General features: G+C 39.5%; 1 protein-coding gene across 3 annotated transcripts; it reads right to left on the bottom strand.

Moving 5' to 3' along the window:
• Nucleotides 1-2,923: 2,923 nt before the first annotated feature.
• Nucleotides 2,924-19,755, bottom strand: LOC308385447 (putative adenosylhomocysteinase 3). Of its 3 annotated transcripts, none has more exons than XM_080864350.1 (17): nucleotides 19,489-19,755; nucleotides 11,619-11,715; nucleotides 11,108-11,245; nucleotides 10,840-10,940; nucleotides 10,508-10,610; nucleotides 10,323-10,417; nucleotides 8,741-8,847; nucleotides 8,538-8,654; nucleotides 8,265-8,328; nucleotides 8,089-8,177; nucleotides 7,894-7,964; nucleotides 7,678-7,772; nucleotides 7,497-7,595; nucleotides 7,000-7,068; nucleotides 6,807-6,885; nucleotides 5,960-6,080; nucleotides 2,924-5,872 (listed from the first exon to the last, which is right to left on the bottom strand). In XM_080864350.1, the coding sequence occupies exons 1-17, from the start codon at nucleotides 19,741-19,743 to the stop codon at nucleotides 5,866-5,868; spliced, it is 1,707 nt and encodes a 568-aa protein (XP_080720476.1). In that variant the 5' UTR covers nucleotides 19,744-19,755; the 3' UTR covers nucleotides 2,924-5,865. The 3 variants fall into 3 exon arrangements, with proteins under 3 accessions (XP_080720476.1, XP_080720477.1, XP_080720478.1); XM_080864351.1 differs by lacking the exon at nucleotides 19,489-19,755 and adding an exon at nucleotides 18,249-18,367 and having other exon boundaries at nucleotides 2,927-5,872; XM_080864352.1 differs by lacking the exon at nucleotides 19,489-19,755 and adding an exon at nucleotides 14,776-18,204 and having other exon boundaries at nucleotides 2,927-5,872.

Genomic DNA, 19,755 nt, shown 5'->3' with positions numbered 1-19,755 from the left:
AAATTAAAGGAAAAAAGTGGAATATTTTAAAAAGTATAATAGTTAAAAATAGCAAAAGTCATAGCCGGCATTAGCAAAAATAGCTAAATAGTTTAAAGTTTGAACGGTGAAAATAGCACAAAAATTGTGGAAGTAGTTCCACGGCGAAAAGTGTACGGAAGTCCTAAGAATAATAAAGAACTAGAAAGCGAAAATTTCTGAAGAAATTTTAAGTGTGCCTATGCCGCCGCTAATCAGTATAGTTTGCCATTCAAACGGCCACAGAGAGCAAAACTCAGCAGAGCAGCCATTCTCCACCATGAACTATGGTAAAACCAAACACCGCTCGCGCCTCACAGATGACAGCTTACGGTTTTGTGTAAAGATGAGGTGACTTCGTACAGCCCCAATTTGTAGACGCTGTGCGCAGAGGTTCATAAGCAGACCCGACAATGTTTGCATGAACACACTTTGAAGCATTACGTTATGGACCACTTTTCACACATAGTTGCTGTACCCACACAGCCGGCTGTAGCTTTTCATCTCATAGCCCGACACATACAAAAAAAAAAAAAAAAAAAAAGCAGAGAGAGCACAGACTTTACACCTGAGAGGCGTGATTGCAGATGCCGCTGAGGTGGGTCCACCTCCCCTGCAGCAGCACTGCCGACCACGCCCTGCCACACACATCAAACACGTAAAATAAATATTTATGCACTTTTCATTCACTTTTTGTTTTTTGTTATTTTTACACAGTGTTCTGAATGATTAACAATGGTCTACAGCCAATCTTGTGTATTATTATACAAACTTTGGTTGTAAGATTCAGATAACTATTTAATAAAAGCTAAATATTTTATATGAGAGTAAGAAAGAAAAGTATATCTTTGTCTCATACTCTCATCAGACAATACATGAACCTCTCAATAAACAAAATATATGCTCGGCTTAAATGACAAACCGCTATTTTACACAGTGGAACACTTATTTTTAAACAAAACCAATGCAGTTCGCCACTGACAGTGCTTACCTTTGCACATCACAGTAAACACTGAACCAAGATGGTGCCCACGCGAACGAGAAATCTGAACTACGGTGTCCTGCAGAGGACAAATGGTCAAAATTGCTAAAATTTACAACATATATGCAGCTCAACAGCGACACCTTGTGACTTATTCCAGTCACTACCTTACATATACATAACGTCTTACCTGACATTCAGTTCACCGGACACTCATACTGAATCACCAGCCCATATAAATGAAAAATAACACGACAGCGTGAGCGGGCCTGGGTGTCAGCCAGCCCGACCTGGGTGGCAGCCAAGCCGCGCTAGCCAGCTAGCCGGCTAGCTGCCATGCGGCGGTGAAACGTGAGCGTGAGCCGGCCTGGGTATCAGTCAGCCCGGCCTAGGTGTCAGCCAAGCCGCCCTAGCCAGCTAGCTGCCATGCGGCGCTAGCAGTAACATCGTGAGAGATATGGGACTTCTTGATAAAATATGGGACTTCTTGATAAAACGAGCAGATATTTGAAGTTTACACCCCTACATTCTCGCCTGAAAATAGGGGAGGCTGTCATAAAGTTCAACATCAGTAACTTAGCGCGCACAGCTGTATAGAAACTCCGTCGTGCTAGCTAGCACGCAGTACAGTTATTGTAACTGTCAGCACAACGAAAATAAACTACACCTAAAGTCGGTTTATATCTGACCCAAATAGAGTGCAGTTAATAACGTCTTACCTGAAATTCAGTTCACCAGCCGCCTGCTTCTCCTGCATTGGGTTTCCCTTATCCACGATTGAGCTCCGCGTTAGCCACCACCGGTCGATCGGTGTTTCTTTCCCCGCATACGAGGGGAAGAGACATATACCGGTGGCTAACGCGGAGCTAGCTAGCCACCGGTATATGAACAACTCAGTTATTTTTTTCCACATCGACCAGCATCATCGGCCCATATAAACGAAAAATAAGTCCAGCTAAGACAAAGACTGTTTGCGGAGCGATCGGGGGTGAAAGGAGTTAGAGACGCCTCACTGAAAGCCAAGCCTGGGTGCTTTTGAGCGAAGCGGCGCTAGCTAGCCGAGCTAGCTAGCCGGCCGAACTAGCTAGCCGGCTAGCAGCAACATCGTGAGAACTCTGTTGCTAATATGGGATGTTTTGACAAAACGAGCAGATATTTGACGTTTACACACCTACATTCTCACCTGAAAATATCTTAAAAGTTTACTTTGTGACCTAGAAACACAAATAAGAGGAATATATTAAACCAAGTGGCAGCCGCCATTGTTTGACTGGTAGAGGCGTGCTTTGAATTGTGGGATATGCAGTTTTCCACCAAGCGTACACCATTGCCGTTACCGTAACTATTCAATGCTTCGTGCAACCTTAAGAATTCCAATGGTTCCTGAAAGCACCGACGCTGTGCGCGCCGTTCGTATTGTTGTCATTATGGTAATCCAAATACGGGGACATACCACTAGAGTGAGCCAACACACCACAAATTAAGTGAGTGAGCAAACACACCACAAAGTAAGTAAAGTTTCACTTTCGTTCGTTCCCATTCATTTGAATGGGCAAAAACTTGCATTAAAATATTCATATTTAAAAAACTATAGAAGTAATAAACACCAAAAGTCATAGCAACTCATTCCAGCTCCAGCCGCACACAATGATATATCATATGTGAACCTTGTCTCAAAACTGTGGGGCGAGTTAAGGTCCAAAATTTCAGGCGGAAAAAGAATAATAATAATAATAAATCCGAGCAATAGTAATAAGTGTGCCTTCGCATAGGCACACTTAATAAAGAGAAACAGGAACTCAATAGTGTGGATGCTTAAAGCATCCACACAATAAATCTGGCTGAGCAGAGATGTGTGTGTGTGTGTGTGTGTGTGTGTGTGTGTGTGTGTGTGTGTGTGTGTGTGTGTGTGTGTGTGTGTGTGTGTGAGAGAGAGAGAGAGAGAGGGAGGAAAGGATGGGTGATGTTCATGTGTGCCCATGCGTATGATGTGGCTCTTTGCGGTAACACAGTAAAAAAAAAAGTGGCTCTTGGTCTCTGACTGGTTGGCCACCCCTGTCCTAGTGGGTGAAACTCACAGTGCACAGTCTTTGTCAAGCTCTGGCTAAATTGTTAAGCTGGTAGTGCAATCCCTGGCAACTAAAGTGTGAACCCCAAGTTGCTCTCAGATGCATTTTTTTGGTGTGTGAATGTTAAACAGAAAGCACTAGCGTGAAGGGGAAACATGGCTTTTGTGAATGAGGCAGAACCAGCCCATTTACTATACATTTTAATTCTTGGAAACCAGAAGTAGACCTGAATATACAAGGTTGTACACAACTGCAACCGTATCTATCAATACAAATAAGTCAAATAGTGTTCATTAAGTTGTTCTATGGTTTATAAGTTAGAAAGTTCATTGGTGGTTTTGGTGTTTTCAAGTTATAAAGCAGAAATGCAGAAAGAGTAAAATGTATTTTTTATTATAATAATTATTTTATATTTATATGTACAAAAGTCTAACAACTTGCCTGTTAGTTAAAATTAATTTATCTAAATGTTAGAAAAGGATGGGGGTTTTAGGTGATGTGACAAGAGTACGTTTTCAGGTACTCCATTCAGCTGATAGAAAAGCAACTCCGTCCCATTCAGAACAGTTTTTCATTTCCTCCCTCTTGAATTAAGACATCATACTGATTAAATTCTGGTTACTGTGGACAATGTGAAAATCTGGAACAGTGTACAATACATAGGAATACAGAAAAGTCAGTCTTACAGTTTTTTACAGACGCTAGGACACATTTCTCAATACTTAGGTCACGTTTGCAAAACTCCTCACACAGTGAGCACAACAGAAGTCTATGTGGGCTAAACTGAGGACCAGTTATCATTGTTTTGGCACAAAATGCATTCAATGACTACATCTCTCAAATTTCATGAATTATTTTCTCACTCAGACACAACAACTGCCAAAAATCTTTGTACGTACAGGACATTTTGCATGTGCTTACATACTGTTTTCAAAACTGTTAAACTCATGGCCAAAACAATAACACAATGCAAAACTTGAAAAGACAGCAAAATGCAACAGCAATATTTTATTGAAACATATTTTACAGTTTTTCTCAGTCGCTTTGGCGCGTTTCTCAGAACACCATTAACATTTGCACAGCAGTTAGTGCATTTCCCAAAACAATTAGTGCAAACTGCAAAACCTAGTGGATAGCCTGCAAAAGCACGTCACATGCACAGAATTGATTATCCATACCTCAAAAGCAAGTATCCATGTCAATGAAACTGTCAGTGCCATCAAAATGAAAAGTCTTGACACCATCTTTATGAACAAGATAGTCAAATGGCATTGTCATGTTTCCACTATGACAGTTTATAATTTCAGTGTTTCCCATTGCAAAAACAATTGGTGACACCTGAAAATGCTGACGACAGCACTATGGCCTACCTGTACAGTCATCTGAAATGTGCAGTAAAGTCACTGTAGATGTTATGGGAGTCTTGGGAGTAACTGAGACACTGAATACGTACGTTTCACATTTCCATTGTGTAGAAGTGTTTGTAATCCTACAGAATTGTGCAAAAGAAAAATATGCTACAGTCACTTGTTCACTGTAGAATACATGTAAACATAAAATCACCAATTTGGTAGAGCCTCCTCATGAGTGACAGCTGTAATTCACCTGAGATCAATTGTTCAATTTCGGAGACATTTCCAGGAAAAATGATACAGAAAGGTATAGGATTTGCTTGACAGATGGCCAATATTTGGCATGTGATAACTAATTCAACAATTTTGTGTGTGATGACTTAAGCAATGGATGTATGACTATTAGTTTTATTGGGAACGACTATTCAGCATCCATAGGTATGATTACTTTTGACTGACATGACATAAGCAAATGGAAATGTCAGAAAGCAGCAGGGAAATGTATGGAAGCAACTGATTCATGTCCAAAATCATTTGCAGTTTGTTCAGAGAGAGGAGAAATTGCTACTATGATGTGCACAAATGACTGAGTGTTGTGGAGGTTGAACTAATAGTTATGAGAATTTCAATTCTGATCTGAGAAACGCACCAAAGCGACTGAGAAAAACTGTAAATCTAAAAATGCAGTTTAACCAGCCACAGCTGATTCTCATTGTAGATGAACATCTACACAGGTGTTACTCCTTCAATTTTTCAACTCCTTCAATTCTGGCAGCCAGAAGATTCTTTCCTAGGTGTGTTGCCCTAGATGACATGAGATGTGATGTGGATGAGAACCTGTGGCCAAATGGAGAAGACCGAGTAGAATAGCATTACTATTGTATGTGTATCAGTGGATGGTGTGTATACAAATTCTTGTATTTTGGGATTACTTAGTGCAAAAAAAAAAAAAAATACAGAAACAAATATTAACGAATTCTGCATGATGTCTGATTCATTCCAGTAACATATATTGAAATTATAAACAGAGATGTGTCCTTGTTTTACACAAGAAAACACTGTGTAATGCTACATGTTGTTAGTGTTTTTTAGGTCATTGTTTTGTGGGTGACAAAGTGTGTTTGTCGGCTGTCAACCTTTGCTAGTGTTCTGGAAGAATGAGTTTATTTGAGACCTGAATAAAGTGTTTTGGTAGTTGTAGTGCATTTTGAATGTGAAATGAACTGCTTTGCCAAGCTGAAGGTCAGTTAGGAGGATTGTGTGAAGAGTTTTGCAAAAGTGACCTAAGTATTGAGAAATGTGTCCTAGCATCTGTAAAAAACTGTAATATGCTGTTGCTTCAGATACACTCTGTAAAGCTTCAGACTGTAGAGGGCGTCAGCGCTCCTGTTTTCACAGCAGCTTTTCTGAAGATCGTCTGTCCGTCAATTTTGTGAGCAAAACATCAATACCTGTTACAACAAAAACAGAAAAAGATCAGAAACATTAAACGTTAAAATGTGTGTTAGTGTTTGTCTATGTGAGAGAGAAGTTTATGCCTGTAATAGTTTGGTTTGAAGGGTCCGTGTTTGCTGATGCCCATGTACTTGGCCTGATCATCTGACAACTCTGTGAGGTGTGCGTCAAATATCGGCAGGTGAAGGCTGGCCACGTATTCATCTGAAAATATGGAGACACAAAGATTATCACACCTTAATTTTCTTCTTGGCTATACTGATAAAACAGGAAAAAGAATAATTAATGACAAAATAAAATTATAATGGTCTATAAAACATTTAATATGATTTTCAGGCTTATGTGCAGCCCTGAGACCCATTACAAATGTATTATGTGAATGTTTTCAAGCTTGATTTTGTGTTGGATAGTGCAAAGTGCAAAAAAGTATTTAGACTTTTTTTTTTAACTTAAATTAAATAAAATCCCCTTTAAGTAGCTTAATAATTATCATGCTATATAATATAAAAAACATATTTAAAGTATCTAGTAACACTAAAGTAAATGTAGTCATTATGTAGAATGGCACTTTTCCACAATCAATACTTTATATTATTAGATCATAATTATTAATTCATTTATATGCATTTTAATTTTGTAACTTTTTAATGACTGTATTACAGGTATTCACTTATATAATGTAGATTTCCAATACAAAATGGTAAGTAACTAAAGCTTAGTATCGAGTACAAGATACATTAACAGCTGTGGGATAGAAAGAGAAAGTAATTAAATTAAATTCAGTTTTAATTGTATAGCACCAGATACAACAACAGTCCTCAAGACACTTTATATTAAAAGGTAAAAACCCTACAACCAACATGTGCATGCACTTGGCAACAGTGGGAGGGAAAAAGTCCTTTTTAAAATGAAGAATGCATTGTAACTTGCCCATCTTCTTTGGCAGCAGGTAGACATCCTTGTTGTATCTTCCTTCTGGGGCATTGTACAGCTCTATGAGAGCCATGGCCTGAAACATAACAGCGAACGTTAACTAAAAGTGACTGCGAGCAGCCTAATGACTGACAGAGCTGCTGTGATGCATTTAGAAAAGAATAACCACTTTGTAAATCTGTTTTCTTACCTGGGTAGCGGCAGTGATGGAGAGGACAAATGAGGGCACGGTAGAGCAGCTCAGATTCAGCAAACGACCCTGAGAGGAAAGTCAATACTAAATGAAAACAAATCACGTAAGAGCGGCTATGATTACAACCATTTGAAATAATATTTCATCCCAATTGAACTGTGGTTTGTATGTACTAAACAGGATAACGTTATGATTAGTGTAGTATGAGCCCCCAGTTTAAAGCACAGCGTACACAAATGCTCTTCCTGTGCTGTCTGATGTTATTATTTACTTTTGGAGGATACACACCTGGTCTTTATATCATAATTGCTGCTTTTCTTTTCTGAATTTCTCTCTATTTTTATCTCAGAATCTCTCAGATTCACCCATCTGTTCCTTATAATACATTAAGAAGAGCGCATATTTCTCTTGCTAAATAAGCAGTGTACTTTAAGGTCACACATTTAAAGTCCTTACATGATTTGGGCCTCATTAGAAGAACAGAGTATCCTCACCTCTGCCAGCAAGACAATTCTCTTGCCATCAGGCCAGATGACGTGATCCACCCGAGGTCTCACATGCACCCACTTCAGATCTAAAGACCGCAGACCAGCCTGAGACATAGGAATCTATAGTTTAACGCCAAATCATTCACATATAGAGGCCTATACACGCACACACAACATGTGTCTTTACCAAATCTATCTCACTGCTGGAGTGTCCCATGTTGCAGACTATGCAGCCATTCTTCATTTTGTCCAGATGTTCTCTCATCACAACATTTTTATTCCCTGCAGAGAAGCAGTGAGTAAAAAAAAACAAAAAACAGGTGAAAAAAAAATTAATTAAAAATAATATTTTGATTGTTTTGTTTAAAAAAAAAAGTATTAATCATAGGATGACAGCAGTCACCTGTGCAGGTGATGACCATGTCTATATGTCTGACTATTTCACTCAGTTTAATTACTCTGAAGCCATCCATGCTGAGTGGAGTGGGGGATAAGAGGACAGGGTTAAAACAGTATTTCATCATGTTTTTTTCATGGTGTGGCGTAAGAGGAGGGAACACTTCACATCTTGGTTGATAAAAGCTTCTTCTATTCATACCAGGCCTGAAGGGCACAGATAGGATCCACTTCTGTGACATACACTATAGCACCCAGTGCTTTTAGGGCAGCGCAGCAGCCTTTTCCAACCTACGAGAAAAAGAAATTCAACACAGTCTGGCCGAGTGGCTTAAATGTGGGTTATTTCACGGGGCAAACACTTTATATCCCACTAACCTCGCCATATCCACACACCACCACCTGCTTTCCTCCAAACATGATGTCAGTGGTCCGCTTCAGCCTGGAAGCAGAGTTGATCATGGTCAGTTTGCTGCTATGCTGGTGTTTTTATCTGTTTATTCACTGGCTGGGCCCATGACCTCATTTTAGGTTTGACAGACAGTTTGTCAACCTATATAGATGACAACCGGAAGGAGCGTGTTTGGAGGCGTGGTCCTGCTCCTGAAATTCCGATACATAATCTCCAATAGTCGCAACAGGATTAATTACCCTTCCAGTACAGACTCCTTGCAGAAGTACAGGTTGTCAAACTTCTGTTTGGTCACCGAATCGTTGACATTCATAGCAGGAACAGACAGTCTGCCTGCCTTTGACAGCTGGTACAACCTGAATCAGAGGCACGGAAACACCCACGTGAGCTGCAGATTGACTTTGTAACCTTAAAGTCATTCGAGCTTCGTGTTTACACTCACCGATAGATCCCTGTGATGCTTTCCTCCACAACACCTTTGAGATTCTTAAACAGTTCCGGATACTTCTTATAGATCCAGTCAGTCAAGTCACCACCGTCATCGAGGACCTGGGAATAATAAGAAAAACAAGCTCGAGGCACCTTCATGGAAGCATTTGTAGATAACACACTGAATTGTAGGTCAAATGGTTCTTGGCCCACATAAACATGAAGCAATAATTTTCAATAAAATGCATCTGAAATATATAAAATCAAAGGTTCATGTACTCAAATAATTATTCATTAAGATTCCAATAAATTCCAATAAATTGCGTTGAAAATTTGAGTGTAAAGGAACAGTTTACCAAGTATTAATTATATTTGAAATACTAATGGTGTTTAAGATCTGAGGCTACAAAAAGTCTTCAAACACGAACAGTATCTTCTGAAATACCACGGAGGATGTGAGTACAAATACACTCCTCCTGAAATGTATGCTTAAATATTACATTAATCTCTCTTAAGAGAATCTGCACATGAAGCTATCAGGTGAAAGCCAACATTTAGGAGAAAGTTAGCTCAAAGAAGTTTATTTTAAGACTCCAGATGAGGCTGCAGGAAAACATAGCTAAGGATATAGAGCTGGAAATGTGCATAATAGACCTGCTTTGAAAAAAACAGGACACATTATGCATACAGTGAGTGAAAATAATTATTCAACCTCTTGTTGAATTTGTAAGTTTGCTCACTTAGAAATAAATGAACAGTGTTTAATTTTCATGGTAATTTCATTTTACTGGAGAGAGTCCGAATATCAATAAAAGATCAAGAAAAAATAACAAAAAACCCCACACTGAGTGAAATGATCCCCTACAACCCTGCTGTAATTCATGCTGGTTGTGAGTCCATATAGCACACAGATTATAATCAATCAATTACAGATAATTCTGATCTTAAGAAGTATCTGCACAAGTCTGGAATGGCCTACAAGTCCATCAGCAAGAAGCGCGGTTCGAAGACAACAACTGCTGGCTTGATTATTCGAAAGTGGAAGAAATATAAAATGATCACTAGTTGCTCTCGGTTTGGAGCTCCACGTGAGATCTTGCCTCATGAGGTGAGATAATTGAAAAAGGTGGTGAATCATCACAAAATTATATCGGAGAAACTTGTTAGTGATCTGAAGTTAGTAGGAACCACACTCACCAAAAACACCATTGGTAACACACTATGGGGTAATGGACTAAAATCTTGCAGTGCCTGCAATGGTCCTCGTGTTCAAGAAGCCACATGTGCAGGCCTGTCTTTTTAAACGATACAGAAACGTGCTGTGGTGTACACAGCTGGTAACCAGCTACAAGAAACACTTTACCACTGTGTTTGCCAACAAAGGGTTCTCCACCAAGTACCAAATCTCATCTTGGTTATGAAATACTTATTTCACTCAATGACATGCAAATCAGTTTATAACTTGTATGTATTGTGTTTTTTCTGGTTCATTTTTGGTTGCTAGCCTGTCTCTCTCCATCAAAATGAAACTACCATAAGAACTGTGTACTTCTAGGGGAAGCTATGTGACGTGTAAGCAGAGTCGATCATCATACCATGTTGGGCTGCCAGGTCTCAGTGCCGACACAATGGTCAATACACCACCAGAACTCATCCTCCGATTCTCCTCTCCACGCAAACACTGAGATGCCTGAGAAGGGAAGTGGCATGAAAAATGTGTGATGGTCAAAAAAGTAAGAGGGAGGAAGAGTAAAACCAGGAGCTTGTGCAGAAGCTGTACCTGCTTTAACCAGAGCAGCTGCCACAGCATTCTGAGTCGAGAAAATGTTACAAGCCGCCCAGCGACACTGCGCCCCCAACACAGCCAGAGTCTCAATCAGCACCTGCAGGACACCATAAACACACAGAGGCCGGTTCTAGACACTGAAGTAGTGCTAATGCAGAATTATATGATGCACTGTGGATAATATGCAATATAGAAATAAAATAAAATCTAAATAGTGATATTCTTCTCTTTATTTAAAGAAACAAACCAGATCTGTATTTGGCACTTTGTAAATCTCTGTCAGTGCTTGTTTCTTTATTTGACAGCAGTGTGTGTGTTGAACTGACCGCTGTCTGTGCAGTGATGTGTGTACAGCCCACTACTTTGGCTCCAGCCAGCGGTTTCTCCCCACCTGCCCTTTTCCTCAGGTTCATCAGAGCTGGCATTTCTAAATATCACAGATGAGAATCAAGACACAAAAACCAGGACAGTCTTAGATCCTCCTCTTGTGCATTTCTCTACAGAGCCTCTTTAGATGGGCAGTAACATTCATTTTACTGTTATATTGTAACTTCTGCATAAACTGTGGTTTGAAGGCCGTTGGTACTGGCGTACCTTGCTCTGCCATTTCTATTTCTTTGCGTCCAAAATCAGCCTGACTGATGTTTTTGATGCAGAAGTCAGACGGGCCTTTGGTGGATTTCTGAAGCTTGTCTCGAGGAGAAGACTCATCATCAGAGGTGTCACTGTGCACTGCAACACATAATTTAGACTATGTGAGACAAATCATCTGGCTGACACATGAAGGAGTATTACAGAAACACATGATTCTTTGGCTCAGGTTTTCCAGCCTTTATCTTGTTGATAACTAGGTGATTCTTTTCTCTGATCTCTTTGAAGTCTGCACATACTCTGGCAGTGACTGACATTTTTGAGAAAGGCTCATGGAGCAGATTAGGACCAAATTAATGAGACCTAATTCTGCAGAAGACTTTTCACTTTAATTAAGGTTTGGCCTACAGGTTAATCCTCAGTTTGCGATGCTGGGATCAAAAAAACAGCTCAGTTTATATATCAGAGACATGTGATTAGACTTCACAGCGAGTCTGTTTTCATGTTTCCATACCTGAAGCGAAGCTATCCGTAGATGACTGAGACATGGACCGAACAGTCCTTGTGGGAGGTCTGTTGAATTCTTGCTTCTGGCCAGTGAACGGTATTTGCTGAAGAATCATAAAAGGAAATCACAGACAGGCTCAAAAAGACAGATACCAAATATTTCAGTTTTACCTCTCAGCAGGTCACAAAAGTTTTTTCCTCTCTGTTTGAAGCAGATAGATGCGGCAGTCAAAGCAGATACATTTGCTCATAAAACACCAACTTTCTTTTAACTCTCTTCTCACAGCCTATCTGTGTCATTAATCTTTCTATTTCTCTCTTTTATCTCTGTATCTGTTGCAATCTCACCATCCAGTGTGGCTGTTTGAAGGCTGGGCTGCTGCCACAGGAATCCCACTTGGCCATGTCTGCTCCCTGGCTGCACGCGTAGACTTAAACCTACAGCTCAGCCTTACTGAAGGCTCACCACCTGTCTTCAGCTTTTCTGTGGATGGCAGATTTTTTTTTCTGCTTTTGTTCTTTCTCTTACATATGTGCACACCCACCAAGACCAACACGCCCACACGCTGACCTCAAGTGTTTGAAGCTTTGCATTTAAGATATCATTTGATTGCATTCTGGAAAATGTAACATATTTCTGTTTTTTGCAAACTTGATCCTTAATAAGCCTCAAATGGGAACATTAGCACCTTGTGAGATGCATTACAGGAAAGGAGAGGGTTCTTATTTTTTGTAATGTAAAAAATACAGTAACATATAGCTCCTAAAGTAATGGGGGTTTGACTAACTTGTTTCAATTCTGTTATTAGCTGTCATAACTCGTCAGCTGCTTTCAAACCCCACAGAAGGAGAAAACAACAACAGTGAGCAAAAAAGAAGAAAAAAGCAAGAAACTGCACTCATGGCTGAAACACAGCAGTCATGCAACTAAAAACAACAAGACAGAAGCGATTAACACATATGTTTGAGGCTTTTTTATGACACAAAGCAAAGCAATGAAAAAGATATTATGCATGGAAAAGGTGTCTGCCTTCAGGAAAGCTTAGTGAAGCACGAGTTCAGGTTTCTAATCTCATCTCAGAACACCTACAGTGTTATGCAGAATTGATTTGGTTTGCCATGTATTTAATGATGGTAGCCTATGGTTTTTATATTGCATATTTAAAAAAGCATTGGTCTGGGTTTACGTTCCTGAAAAAAACTTTCTTTTCATTACATGTGATACAGTTTAATTCCAGGTATCTTTAAGTCCAGGCAGGGTAATATTTTTTAAATCCCCCAACTTAACCACACATTTAAACTAGACCGAGGGTGCAAGAAGAAATCTAGAATCCAAATAAATTTTATAATGGCATAAAATACTAAGTCAGGGCAGGCAGTCATGGAAAGAGACTGGACACCCTGAGGTCCATTAAACTAAAGTAAGAGAGACAGACAGACAGGCAGATTATCGATCTCACAAGGGAAATTACTGAGGAAACTACAGGAGCTGCTGTGACAGACTGTCCACTCTCACGATGCCACTCCTCTACACGTCAAATTCTTCAATGAATGAAATACAGTCCACATACATGAACATTTATTTCATAAACCTGCTGATTTAAAACAGCCCAGCATTGTCAAGTTCCTGGTCTGTTGACCCAGCGTTTTGAGTTTTAGTTTATTTGGATGTTATGTTTAAGTTCTTTAGTGTAGCTAAGTTCATTTGTTTATTAGATTCCCTTTGTGTTTTCTACCCCTGTATTTAAGTTTCCCTCTCCCTTTATGTGTTTCATGCTGCGTGTCTTATGTTGTCAAGTTTATATTGTCATGTCTGCGTCTCATGTCTCCTGTTTTATTTTGAAGGTCTGTGTCCTATGTCAGTGTAGTCAGATTTGCTTCCTTTGTCTCATTATGTCAGACTAGTGTCAGCTGTTTCCCCATGTGTGTATTTAGTCGGCGTGTTTCTGTTCATTCTTTGTCAGGTCGTCTGTTGTTCACGTCACGTTCTCCACACCATGTTTCCAAGTTTCATGTCCAGGTTTTTTTTTGTTGTTTGTTTTAGTTTGTTCACTCCATACAGTCTGCCTCCGCCAGACTGTGACAAGCATGCCTCATTTAAATACTTTGTTTGGCAAAGGTCTCTTGTCAACATTAACAACATTAGTAAACTTTGCTGATCTGGTTTAAATATACACTTTATGGGCAACAGTACTGGGTCACGCCTCATAATCTCTGAAATTAGGTATATAAAATCCAGCACCTAGCCGTGCGCTCTGCCTGTGCAAACATTTATAAAAGCATGAATTGTTCTTAAGAGCTTGCTAAATTAGGGTGTGGTACTGTAACAGGATGCCACCATTGCAACAAGTCAGTTTGTGAAATTTCCTCCCGCTGAGATATCCCACAAGTGGTATTATTGGAAAGTGGAAGTGTTTAGAGACCACAGCAACTGAGCCATGAAGTGCCATGAAGTGCCAGACCAAGTAAAGACACTCTAATGAATGGTGTGAAAGAGAAACCAAACACAGGTCTCTGAAGCGGACAACAAAAGAAAAACAAAGGACGAGCTTTGTTACATAAGGGGCAGCAAGCCCAACCAAGTGGCAACCAGAGATCCACCCAGGGAACACAAGTAGGACACAGGACGAGTATGCAGATGCTAAAACACTGATTCAGAACTGTGGGTTTTGTGGTTTTTAACTTTGAATTAACCCTTTGAGGTCAACACCAAGAAAAAACAATGGATTTTTTTTTGTTTGCATTTCTTATTGATTTGGGTGAGTAATAACCACAATCAATATATATATTTTTTCAATAGACCCTGTAGTTTTTAAAATATTGATCTCTAACGGTTGAGATGTCACGTAATGGTAAAAGTATGAAATGTCATACAAATACATTAGATAATACAATTATAAAAAAAGGCCAAATTATAATTAAATTGATAACAAAAACTATCCAGGGCATTGGATACAGTTTATTTCTAGTAGCATGCCAGTGAACATTGCTGTTTTCATTCCATCAAAGGAAAGTATTATATCAAACAACAAAATACATCGTTTTTTTAGTCTGCAAATGTGAAAAATGTGCTGCAGCACAAAATACTCCCATTCAGGCCATTTCTGATTGAATGCTACTGTGCAAAATCAAAATCAAATAAAAACAGTGCAAATCAAGCACACCTGCTCATGGTTTTGGTCGTCGGGGTAGGGTGTAGCATTGATTCTGTGGTCTTGGAGAGCTGAATCATGGTCCTCCAACTCTAGATGCTGGCTTGTTAACTTGGTTCAGACACAGCCAGGTGGAAACCTTTTGAGAGCCATCGGTTTCTGGTCCAGTAGGGCACAGTCCCTCTTGTAGACCAGGTATTCAAGTCAAGGATGTATCCGAACAGTGGAATATGCCATCTCCTTAACTTGTAACTTATAACTTGTCTTATACAGGTGTAATATCATATCAGAAAGCTTAATTCTTCCCATATGCTAATTATATACAGGGATGAGTGATGGGCATTGGTCTTTGCATTGGGCTCTTTGCTCCACCGTTTGACCAATGAAAGAGGCATGAACCCACAGGCATTGTTTAGAAGGTTAACACATTTCTTGTCAAACCATTTTATTGCAATCATGGTAAAATGGTAAATGTCCTGTATTTGAATAGTGCTTTACTAGTCCCTAAGGACCCCAAAGCGCTTTACACAACCAGTCATCCACCCAGTCACACACACATTCACACACTGGTGATGGCAAGCTACATTGTAGCCACAGCCGCCCTGGGGCGCACTGACAGAGGCGAGGCTGCCGGACACTGGCGCCACCGGGCCCTCTGACCACCACCACCACAATCAGACCTTCATCAGACCTGTAATAACAGGTTCCATGGCCCTTCTTCAACAGGTCTTTGTCTGCCATCAGGGGAGCTCCACCGGTGCAGTTTGGTCATACATGACCAAAACTGAGTATACATGAGTATCATGCCACAGGACTATGTGATTTTTAGCCATATAATTGTTTAACGTCCACATAGTACTTGTTAAACATGAAATTATAATTTTGAGAACTTAGTAATATTAATTTACCAGATACTGTAATTTGGTTAAAAGGTAATCAGTTGTGATATTTGTGATTTCCACATGTTAGTCTTGATTTTTACAATATTTAATAATATTAACTCAGAAAGTTACAAAAATGACTTACTGAGGAAATTATTTCAGCATATTCTTGCTGTGCTAACACTTAATGTGATTTATCAATAGCAATGGATAAAGAAAATGGGTCTAGTGGTAAATTTAAAAAAATTTATTAAACATTTAATTTCACTTTTTTAATGCTGTCAAGTGAAATACATCTGTTTAGTAAGTCCTCTAACACTGTCATATAAGAAAAAATTATATCTTCCTATCTTAGTTTCATCAAAAACACTCAAAATATGTTGGATGTTTTTTTGTTTCTGACTTCCTGGTTGGGAGGGGTATAAGAAGAGCCAACAGTTTCCATTCACAGTGCCTTCTGGTGGACTTTTTTGGCATTACAGATGTAAACCAATTGGTAGAAAAGACTCAACATGGTAGGTCAATTTCAGCAAAAGCCTCAGTTAGATAGGGCCTGAAAATGTGCTCTACCAATTGGTTGAGCAGAACGCTAAAGGGTTTGATATTAAATATTTTCTGTTTGGTTACAGTTTTAGTAACACTATTAAAGTTAAATTTAGTTCAGGGTTTTTTTTTTGTTTAGAATTTTTAGTGGGTGGTTCAAGTTTTCATTTCTGTGATGAATTTCTTGTGATGTTCATATTTTCTTTTGCCTTGGCCTCTGTTTTATTTTATGGTTTCTAGTCTTGTGTTTAGAGTGATATGTGTTACTTTGTGTTTTACTTTGTAATTCTCCTATAGTCTCTCGTATCTTGTTAAGTATTTGTAAAGTAAAAAAGTCAAGTAAAATCTTATCTATATAGCACCTTTCAAGATAAAAATCACAAAGTGCTTCACAGGAGCTAAAACATAAAGATAAAAATCAACCAAAAGCAAGTTAAAAAACATGAGAGTTAGGTGTTAGGAGTTTCTCTGTCATGTTACCTCCTGTTGTATTTTGATAGTCATTTGTCTCTTGTGGCCTGTTTTCAGTTTGGCTCCTGGTCTAGTTCAGCTGTGTTTTGTTACCCACTCTGCCGCACTTACCTACTATGTATATAACTGCAAGATAATAATTGCACTGCAAGGCACTACATGTCTTGGAGTATGGGAGAAGCTGGAGTGCTCCTGACCCAGGACCTTGCTTTGAGGCAACAGTGCAAACCACCACACCATTGTGCTGTTGCAATAGCTCCCTCAGTATAAGTGAATGTGTATATGCACTGATATATCATTAAATTCACAGTAAAAACTAACACAACTGTGCACTTGTGTCTTCAAGACAGCTGTGGCGGACGATGGGCAGTAAGGGCGGATTATGACAGCACATGTCAGTTTGATGACAACATTATTGTATGGTGCTGTTTGCCAGGCACTGCAGGGTATAACGAGGCTTTCAGTCTGTTCAACTTGTCTTAAAATGTGCCTCTGGAGCTCAGGAAGATTTTGAACTTTGCTATGAATTCTTTGGATTTTTATCCTTCACCTAAATAAAGGTTTTGTTGTTTCTTGAAGTTTGCCTTGAGATTTCAGCATTTGATTAAAGACAAGACATAGGAGACAATTAACTAGCAAAATAAAACAGGCAGTGAACATCGATAAGAAACTTGAACAAACTGTACAAGAAAAGACACATGAGGATGAGATGGAAGTAAACTCTATAGCAGACTGGGATTAAAGCATAATCAGAGCTGAATTGTCTAAAACACGAGTAACTAAACTCCACAACTCCTAACCTTGACCTAAAATATGACATGCTGAAATAAACATGAAACTAACAGGAATCAAAAAGCAGCCTAGCAGTAAAAGGCATAAAGGAAACTAGAATTTAAGACGAAACACAGATAACAGAAGTCCACAGCAAATCCCACAGACCGTGACAGTCACAGAGCAGGATCACTGCTCTACTGAGGCACATAGTGTGTCAACAACTGCAGAGTTCAAACCTCCCCAGGCATTAACATCACCATAAAAACTGACCAAGCACTTCCTGTAAGTGGCCCAGGGCTTTTGTACATGGGGTGTAGTAATACCAGGTACAAACAAAAATAAATTATATTAAAAAGTCACCAATAAATATAAATAAAGCTGTATTTTAAAGTCTGGGGGCTTTTTTTTAAACACATGGTTATAAGAAAACCTTGTGTTTCGTAAAATCACTTAAATACCGCCTTCCAAAAATAGCTGCCACTTACACAAGCCACCAATCATTAACACAAAAGCTATTAACCTTTGACTTGGAGCAGTGTGAAAGTTAACTTAATGAGGTACAGGTGGACATTCAAATTCAAAGCAGCTACTGCACAGATACTCTTCAAATAAATCTCAGAATTACATCTTAATGTGTAAAATATCTCTCTCTTTGTGTCCAACCACACATTTCCTCTATGCCAGTGCAATCGATAAAGACCAACATAACCAATGTAATGTTGCTTAAACCCTCTAATCTTAAAAAAGCTTGAATTGTAATTACACATCAAGTCCTCGACTCGCTGCCCTCTGTAAAAGAAAGAAAAGTTGTGATACCTTGATACAGATGGACTGCACCGCCTCCTCACTCTTGCCCTTAGATATATTCACTAGATTATACGCTTTCTTCATGCTAGCACAGTGACTCTCATGAACCCTGCAGAGCTGCAAGCCGATGCTGTTCAAGTGACGCTTGATGCCACTCCCTCACCAAACAGGTGACAAAAGAAGGTGGAAGTGAGAAATGTGACCTCTGTGAGGCTTTCTGTGTGTGATTCTGAGAAAATACCGACAGCAGGAACTACAAAGATGAAGAGCGAGATTTAAGGAAAGAAAATCTCAGTTGAGTGCTTTTTGAGGCCACAGATGAAAATAGTTTAAAATAAACAGACAGCAGGGAGGTGACAGTTTTGCAACGTAATGACAGTTATTGCAACATAAAGAAAAACGACAGAAGAACTGGTCACGAGGAAAGAACATTATTCTTAACAAAAGGGTTACAGAGGTAAGCATGAGAGGCCATGTGACAATAGAGCATGAATTCATTGTTTTCTGTCCACAGAATGACCAAGCAGCACTGCAGTGTTACTGAAGTCTCTTAGAGTGGCATTTGACTGATTTAAACTGTGACGGAAAAGACAAGAGCCTGCAGAAACAGTTGGTTATTGTTTTCTGTGGCTACAGGGCAGCTCTGTAAAGTCACAGGACCTAAAACAAAACTGAGGCCATGATAGGAACTTTGGGATTCAATATTTTTGGAGCTTGATCGGCAGCAAGAACAGGATATATTGCCCATTTCTGATTGTACATAGGTGTATCTCTGATAGGCTCCCAGGTTTGTGGTGACACAAGAATGAAATATGTATGTATATATATATATGCTTTTTAAAAGAGACATTTGGATATGTCAGAGCAGGGAAGGGCCAAATGTACTAAGTAATTGAAAAAGATCTGCCATTTTTATTTGCCCACACTTCCCACGAGTAGTTCCCATAAACGTTAAGATGTTTTATCCTTCTTTCACAAACATTTATTCAGAGGTCCTGCTTTTAATGCTGCAATCATCAGACATGACACGAGTCAGTTTGTTAGCTCTCTCGTTTTACATTTTCAGAAAGGGAAAGCAAGTGCAGTATTTGCGTGAGCGTACTGGTCAAACATTCATGGCGACTAAATATCATTAACATCTTGAGTAGATGCACATTCACGCTCCCCGTGGTGTAGTCACAGGTGCATGTGTGATGTTATGTGGGCCTAGCACTTTTATAGTGATAGTGAAAACGCTGTCTCTGCTCACCATGGTAGTCTTCAGCGCTTCAGTAACCGGTTCTTTCGTCACAACCTTGGATACCTCTAACCTGTCTCTGTCCCGACTTTGCTGCGCCCTCCTCCTCTCTGCCGTTTTTAGCATCTGCAGCAGGTTCGGACTGCCTTTGCTTTCCCTTGTTCCACCATTAGCACTCTCCATATCCTCCCCATTAAGTTCAGCTCTGTACTCCTCTAGTGGTTTCAGATACCCATCAGCTAATCCCAGGATCTGGTTCTTTTCCATGTTTCCTCTGAT

This window comes from Rhamphochromis sp. 'chilingali' (genome assembly GCF_963969265.1).
Source record: "Rhamphochromis sp. 'chilingali' genome assembly, chromosome: 2".
Classification (NCBI taxonomy): Eukaryota; Metazoa; Chordata; class Actinopteri; order Cichliformes; family Cichlidae; genus Rhamphochromis; species Rhamphochromis sp. 'chilingali'.
Note: the sequence above shows the minus strand (reverse complement) of the source record. Positions and strands in the feature narration are given on the sequence as shown.

Excerpts from the sequence above, each read along its gene's own strand:
- LOC308385447 (XM_080864350.1), bottom strand. The coding sequence starts at position 19,743 with ATGGAAAAGAACCAGATCCTGGGATTAGCTGATGGGTATCTGAAACCA. Across the intron at positions 11,246-11,618 it reads TACGGATAGCTTCGCTTCAG|TGCACAGTGACACCTCTGAT; the intron begins GTATGGAAACAT and ends TATGTGTTGCAG. Across the intron at positions 7,596-7,677 it reads CCAGCAGTGAGATAGATTTG|GCTGGTCTGCGGTCTTTAGA; the intron begins GTAAAGACACAT and ends CCTATGTCTCAG.